The sequence below is a fragment of the Pinus tabuliformis genome, chromosome 1_2, assembly GCF_031772625.1.
Source record: "Pinus tabuliformis cultivar Carrire ecotype Pingquan chromosome 1_2, CPIR1, whole genome shotgun sequence".
In the NCBI taxonomy this organism is placed as follows: domain Eukaryota; kingdom Viridiplantae; phylum Streptophyta; class Pinopsida; order Pinales; family Pinaceae; genus Pinus; species Pinus tabuliformis.
In genome coordinates, this window is record NC_142298.1 from 995,395,814 (window position 1) to 995,404,322 (window position 8,509).

General features: G+C 33.3%; 1 protein-coding gene across 1 annotated transcript; it reads right to left on the minus strand.

The window, feature by feature from the left end:
- Positions 1–1,675: 1,675 nt before the first annotated feature.
- LOC149209412 (glucoamylase-like) lies at positions 1,676–2,775 on the minus strand. The gene is made up of 3 exons (XM_089396366.1): positions 2,634–2,775; positions 2,281–2,436; positions 1,676–2,094 (listed from the first exon to the last, which is right to left on the minus strand). The coding sequence occupies exons 1-3, from the start codon at positions 2,709–2,711 to the stop codon at positions 1,849–1,851; spliced, it is 480 nt and encodes a 159-aa protein (XP_089252492.1). The 5' UTR covers positions 2,712–2,775; the 3' UTR covers positions 1,676–1,848.
- Positions 2,776–8,509: the final 5,734 nt, after the last annotated feature.

Sequence of the window (8,509 nt, forward strand, 5' to 3'; positions counted from 1 at the left end):
ATATACAATGTTAAATAGATATAATAATTATACAATTTGGAACAAATAAAATGAATATAATTATAAATTGAAATCCCATATAGTTCATAATGCCAATGCCAACGCCTGCAAAGGCCAAGTTGGCACCTCTCACTATTTCATTGCCGGCAAGCCCAACATTCCCAGCTTCTTTGAAATGAGTATATTTCATTTAGATCTTATAATAATAATAATGGTACATTCTATTTGTTCAACCTTGTATAATTATTCTATTTGTTTCAAGTTTAAATGGTATAAGATTGAAGTTTACTTGAAATTAATCATAATTATTCTATTTGTTTCAAGTTTAAATGGTATAAGATTGAAGTTTACTTGAAATTAATCTTATAATGATAATAATAATGGTCCATTCTATTTGTTCAACATTGTATAATTATTCTATTCGTTTCAAGTTGTATAAGATTAACCTTTCAAATAAATTTCCACTATCAATCTTGTATGACAAAATATTCAGTGGAACTGAAATCCCACCTATCTACTTAATTTTATTTTTAAATAAAACAATAATTCTGAAAGACAAATTCCAATATAAACGCCTATTGGCGAATTAAGCAATCCATAAAGGGCGTGATTGGTGAATCGGAGAATCGGCTATAAAAATTTACAGTTGACTCAATAAATGGTTTATTGTGGGTCTCTTTAGTGTAAACATATTAGGTTTGAAAAAGCAAATATCGTCATGCTATATTATGTTAAATGGTCTGTTCATTTAACGTACCTGACATGTATGTTCAAAATCGCTCATGCAAAAAGTGGGATACTATGATAAGTTGAAAGGCTCACTTATTTAATATAAGTTCAGTGATATGAATGTATGTATGGCCCTTTGTTCTTTGTCATCAAAGAGTCCTTGTTATGATCAAAGATCAAACAATATTTGCTGCTGTTTATTACTATTGAAATTCATCCATATTTGCTGCTGTTTGTTACTGTTGAAATTCATCCCTTTTGCTATCAACAAAATAGATGATTATTGTTATTATGATCAAAGTGATTTGTCTTCGAAAGATTAAACAATATTTGCTACTGTTGGTTACTGATGAAATCCATCCCTGTTGCTATCAACAAAATTGTTATGGTTAAAATGTTAATAGAATTCGTAAAAAGATTTTACTTTGAAACAATTTGTTTCTTTATTGCCTAGATTTAAGTTTGTGGAGACATATTGTAACTGGCTTGTTAATGATATTAATAAATAATTATATTTGGTATAATAATGGCAACTGATTTATAAGTTAAAGATTTTTCAAACATTATTATTACTGTTAAAAAATGTTAACAAAAATTTCATTATTGTTTTCCAAAAAAACAAAAAATTAACCATATTTAGATTCTAAAATATATGAGATTACTGTAAAATCTAAAAATATTTTAAAATTTGAAAAATATAAATATAAATTCTAAAATATTCCCAAAATCTATAATAACTATGTAATTTAGTTTATTTTAATATATTTTATTTGCCTCCATTTGTTTCATATTTTTATTTACTAAAACTTATTGATGCTAGCATTGCAACTTATAATTTCTTATCTTCATTTACTGAGAATTATTGATACTAACATTGCAACCTATGAACCCTGGCGTATTACATTGAACGCTCCACAACATTCTAAAAACAAAGGAGAGGCAGAGATCGATATCAGGCACATTGTCATATTATAATAACACAGAAATTACAACGAGATTAATCAGTAACTCAACAATTTGGACACAGCATAGATACTCATGTGCCCTTATTATTATAAAGTAATACCGCTGCAGTCATAAACCCGGTGCACAGGCAATGCAAGCCATGACCATCGGTACCTAGATAATAGAATTGATTAAGCGGTTAAAGGTTGATGGGCATGCCCATCCAATGCTGCAAGCATCTGCATTGCAAGGGTCGCCACACGATTCACTCCAAACAACCTTCTCCACGTAATTGTTATAAGGATAATCCGAGGGCACCTTCAGAATTTGGTTCTGCCGGGGCATCCAACAATTACACGCCCCCGTGTCAAAGTTCACTACTGTGGCTTTGTATTCATACACAACTCCCTTGTCCAATGCCTGTGTTAGAAAAAAAATATTAGTGAAAGGGACGAAACCGCACATATAGTATAAATACAAGATATTATTACAAAAAGATTTAGAAAAATGATCCAATCCCACTAAACCTTATCCAAACCCAAATTGTGAAATGCAGGTGCCTGCCAAAAGTTCAGTTAAAGCTTATCTAATATGATCAAAACATACCACACTGTAAACCCAAACATTCCCGGTAGTCCATGTCATATTTTCGGCCTCAGAAGGTGTCCAGTTGCTAAGCTCGGTCCCGTTGCCTACGATTTTAATGACTTGGCCATACTGTGCGCGTTGGGTAAGCACAAATGTAACGTCCACTTTGTCACCCTGCACAGATTCATCCATTGACAAACGCATTAATACATGATATAATTCCAACATTTTCTATGTAGTACAGGAACAATACTGAAATAACAAGAACTTGACTTTGCTGGACATGGACATGGACATGAAGTAAACTTGAGTAAAGATATCAGAAACTTGAATAAATAGTAAACTATAGTTATAAGATGTTAATAACTTACGGAAGCCGGGATCGCAGGAAGGCCTACAAGCCCTACTAGAATTAGCAGTAAAGGAAGACTGAAAGGAAGAGTTGCCATCCCTGATACTCAAACAGCTTACTTAACTTGTAACTGAAGCAAATCATACACTGTACTGCTGGGAATTAAAATGGTGAAGGATGAAGAGATTATATAGAGGGCGAGCCTCCTAATTGAGACGACGATAAAGACATTCAGTCCTCTGCCATGTCGCTTTCATCCAACTTATCTTATCCACAGCTCCGCATCACGTGGTAGATTCGAGTGGAGGTAATTGAGACGACGATAAAGACCTTCAGTCCTGCCATGTCGTTCTCATCCAAACTTATCTTATCCACAGCTCCGCATTCACGTGGTAGATTCGAGTGGAGAAAATTTAAAAAGATGACCACATTAAATCAAATTGCAGATGATTTTTCACAGACGAATGGACCATTTGAATAATGTTTCCACCCTGACAAATGCACGACAAGCAGCCCTATTCATATGTTGTAAAAAAATCACGTTGGGTTTTTTTTCATCTTAAAAAACATACTTTCATATTTCATAGGAAATAAATTAAAATGTATTGTATTTTTTTCCACGGGAGAAAATATAAAGTTTTTGTATTTCAAACTTAACCAACTAAATGCTATTTGAAGGTCCAAACAAACAACATTTTTCCATTAAACACTACCGTTATTATTTAATAAATATGTTTATAGCGTTATCGATAATATTCTTGGCTTATTATTTCTATATCATGAATCTCATATTTCATTTCAATCAGCGTAGATGTAGTGCCATGTCGAGATCTTAATGAATGGTTGGATTTACATTGCATCTTTTAAAGCCTACTTGGATTTTTGGATCGGTTCTAACCTCTAACCCCATTATGTTTTTAAAAGCGGCAAATGAAAATCAATTGCATAATTGTATTAAATTTTTGTAAATATAAGTAATGAAGAAAGGTCTTTTTAATAATATAAATAATGAAGGTTGATTCCTGGATTGTGGTGAAGGGGTTTTATTTAATGAACTTGTGACATATCAAGTATTTTTATTTTTACGGCGTATTAAATAATATCTTTCATTTGATTATATATTGAAAAAAAAATCACATTGTTTAACATCCTACTAATACTAGTCCAATTCACCTTCCCAATTTAAAACACCCCTATTTTTATAGGGCTCCATTTATTCATTAACATTTTTATACCTCTTTATAGTTTTTCATTAGCTTTGAGTTCCATTTTTTATACCTACCAATATAAAAACTTTCTACCTCCCTTTATATGCTCAATAATGAACACACGTGGTATGGTATTGCTTCCCTAGTAAAGCCCTGTGATTGCTCCCACTATACTTGTGCATTGCATGAGTTCTAGTCACTATTGATCATGGGAAATGTGATTTGAATATTGTAGGTAGCACAAATAGGTATAAGAAGACTCAACAGGAGAATTATATCATATTGGCAAAGCTGGGAAAACATTAACAATTAGACCGCAATATGACCATTCTAGAACTAGGAGATCATGTTTTGGAAATTATAGCCAATAGTTGTTATGACTCACTAGTTTTTTTCTTGCGTCACTAATAATCTTGTTCTTCTCTTGTTCTTCTTCTCATGTGGATGTATGTCAAGGTCTAGCACAACCAACCTGTTTTATAAGTCTCTAGTTAAGAGATGTTCTAATTAGACCAAATCTTAGCAACCTCAAGACTCTGAACTTATTCTAATAAACTAGCAACATAAAAATATCCTTTATGTAATACTCATTTGACTTAATGCAAAGTGTCTAACTTCAAAATAATAAATAATAAAAAACAATGTTCCGATGCTTTAGAGTTTTTAAATATGCTAAGTTAATATTTATATTTATATAAATTATATATTTATTGGCTATTTGATTTTTAATTTATGTTAAATATTTGAAATAATTCTTTAAATTAGGAAAAACCAATAATATTTTTTTGGAAAATATTTATTTAAAAAATTAAAAGATTTATAGGTGAGTTTACTATTTAATGAATATTAAAAATAGATGTCATATTTATGGGAAAAAATAATTAATGATGATGATTATGATGATGGTTAACATCCACTGAAACCAATCTTTGGTCTAGCGGACCTAAAGAAACGAATTATTTAGTTTGTTTTAAGATTTTATTCCTATGCTCAAAAAACTTGGAGAGAAGCCTCCCGAGTTCACTGTAATTTTGACGACACAAAAGGCTAGGAAGGTCAGTATTGCAACAAAGATTTTGAAACTGAGATCTAATGTGGTTGTACGCGGGGCACTCTGAGAGGAAGTGTTTTTCATCCTCGATGTTCGTATTCTCACACATATGGCAGAACCTTTCCATCCATGGTGTTTTAGGAACTGCCCAACGACCCGTTTCACTATGGAGCTCATGAGAGTTCATTCTAATCTTGGCTATATTAATTTTCTTCTTTGAGCTAGTTAAAACAGAGAGATACTTATGATATTCTAGGGTGGGGTTGATGACCTCCTTATAATATCTTAATTTTCTTTTAGCTGCTAAATATTTCTCACACCACATTTTTTCTTTGAACTTAGAAGTAACAATATTTTAATGTTATTAATTTTTTGCAATGCAACATTCTCATCGATCTACCAATGGTTTAACCAGGCCCTGGTGTCTTTATACCAACCTCGTTTGAGCCTTAGGTGGTTTTGGCTGGAATTTAAAGCTAGATTAGGAAGTATATGGTCTCTTATGTTATTGAGTTTGTTCTTGTACAACAGAAGCCTAGTCATAGCTAGGCTCTCGATAGGGGAAAGACCCACTTCTATAAGGAGAATAGGATAGGGTGTGTTACTTTTAATTTTGAGGTTATACGTTATAAAACGCTTCTGGATTTGCTCAATCTTTCTCCAAGATTCTCTAGAGATGCTACAACCCCAAATCTCACATCCATATAAGATAACCAGAGTGACTAAAGTTTCAAAGAGGAACTTCTTTCTATCCCACATTACAAGGTTTGTCGTTTTACAATTATTTTCAAGACCAAAATAAGCTTTCCATCCCCCATTATTCCTTTTCTCAATGCTATAGTTCCAGTTGAGCTTGTGATGAATATCAATTCCTAGGTACTTGTAGGAAGACACTTCCTCCAAGTTACTATTTTCATACATAAAATTAGCGTAAGTGTCCTTCTTGGATTTGATAATCATAACTTTTGTTTTGTGAGTGTTAACAATCATACCCATGGTAGAGCAGAAATCCTTAAGAAGTATAAGTTGATTATCAAGATCAGATGAGCACCTTGTGAGAAGAACAATATCGTCAGTGTAGAGAAGAAGGATGATGACTATCCCAGCTAAGATCGTGCCAACACATTCTACTTCCTCTAAACAATGTTCTAGCTTGTCAATGTAAATTCCAAATAGGGTAGGGGAGAGGGGGCAACCTTGTTTAACTCAAATATTACACATAATATCTTTCGACCACCCCTCATTGCTCTTTAACTCGGCAATTACATTCTCGTATAACCTTATAGTGACAACTCTCAACTCAAAAGGAACCTTTAGCTCTTCTAATCTATTCCAAAGGTTGTTTCTAGGAACCGTATCGAAAGCATTTCTAAAGTCCACAAAGAAACAAAAGAGATTGGATTTATCATTGCAGCATTCCTCCACAATGATCCTAAGCATAACGAGGTGGTATGTTGTTGAGTGTTGCTTTCTAAAACTCGCTTGGCCTTTAGCCTGTTTACCTTCACTTTCAAGCCATATGCTCAACTTCCTTTCCAAAATAATACCATATAACTTGGCTAGGAGAGGGCTGATCATAATTGTCCGATAATTAGAAGGGTTATTTGTATCCCCACTTTTAAAAATAGGGATAATGAGGCTTTGAGTCCATGGTTTAGGGAACCCTTACTTGACCGCTTGATTGAAAAGCTTGTGAATGAGGGGATGAGGACAGGACCTCCAATTTTTAAGATTTCTGCCTGATAACCTTCAATGTCCTTAGCTTTCCCTTTAGCTAAGCGATTAACCCCAAAATCAATGTCTTCTAATGAGAAAACTTCTTTCTTTGTGAGCAGGGTTTCAAAGTTATCCATGACATTTGGAGATTCATAAAGCTTTTTAAGATATGAATTCCAGTCGTGTAAAGCAATTTTATTATTATCTTTAGTTTTCCTAGTTAGAATCTACCTCCAGAATTTCTTAGGAGCTACCTTAGAGAGGTGTAAGAGATTCTCTTGTCTTTTACAAATATACTGCCTTTTTTTCCTTTTAGTTAGGACTTTGTATATTTTTATCTTGCCAATTTTAAGAGATTGATCAACAACTCCCTTAATTTCTCTCCTCACACTTTTACAATCTTTGTCATACCATGGGTTGGTTTTGATATTTCTTTTATTACTTGAAACTCCAATTGAGAACTTGTTAATATAATATGAGAGGGTTGTAGTAAAATTATGATAGAGATCTTCTATGTTGTCTATACTAGATAAAGGAAGCAAATTAGTTTTTAATTAATTTAGAAAGAGATATTTTTTATTTCTATCAAATATTAACTTCCTTTGGCTATAAGGATTATCTTCTATGGGATCTCTATGCATGAAAAAATTGAGAGTTATAAGTAAAGGCCTATGATCATAGTCATGCTCATGGTCGTTTAAGATGTCAAAATTTGTTATTTCGTTGTATAGAGGGAGATCGAAGATAACATAGTCTACCACGTTGCTATCAAGCCCATGGATGCAGGTCATCTTGCTATAATTGGGCCACTTCTTTAGACTATTGCAAATTATGAGATCATGAGCACTACAAAGCTTGACTAGCTCTGACCCAAACAAATTCTCCCCGAGATCTTTAGAGCTCCTTTTGTACTGGCTAGCCAGAGGAAGGTCTTCATCTAACCAAAGAGGATTAGGGTTGCAATGATTGCCTAGAAGAATAGCTTGGTTGCTTGAAGTTCGAGCATTAAAGTCACCCATTAAAAGGATATTGCCTTCATTCCTTAGGCTAGAAATATCATTCTCTAAACCATTGTAAGAACTATTTTTATCTAGATTCTTTTTCTTATAGAAGTTAGAATTGATGGGGGGGAAATAACAGATTGCTATGTAGGTCTTTTTATCATAAATGTTAGTAATTTATGTCCAACTATATTGGTTGTAAGAGTTGTTTTTATAAATCCTAGCATGGGAAGAGATGTTCTTCTTAATGCTACAAGCTATACCCCCAATGCCTCTACAGGAGGATTGTTTATTCCAGGTAGACCATAATGTATAGCCATCTATGTTAGGGACCTTAGATTCTTCGTGCTCCCAAGTTTCAACAAGAAAAATAATATCAACATCATTCGAGATCCAACTTATCTTGGGGCCTTTGTTCCATGGAAAGCCCCGACATTTCCAAGAAAGAACCCGGAGCATGTTGAATTGCTATTTATATTATCTTTTTGGTTTCTATCTCGAATAACGGCTTTTATATTTCTGATTATTGCCCATTTTCCTTCCTTCCTAGCTTCCTTTACCTTTTGAACCTCCTTTCTCAATTCTGCTTGATCTTCTGGAATGAGATCTTCATTTATAAATATTCCCATTCCTTTTAGACTTGAGGTTTTACTAAGTATGTCATACTTATGGTCAGTAGAGCTCACCTTTATTTGGATCAACCTTCCTTTATTCTCAGTTAGTTTCCCCAACCTTGTTGCTTCTATGAGACACGTTGTTTCAATTAGTAATCTGTTATGTAATTATATCGGGGCTATGGCTAAAGTATCCTCATCTACCTCCTCTTTCAAACTGAAGATTATAAGGTTCAAGGCCCTTTTGTTACGCTCATGGTTTAATTTTATCAATTTTTTCATTTCATCTTTAATTGCTTTGATAT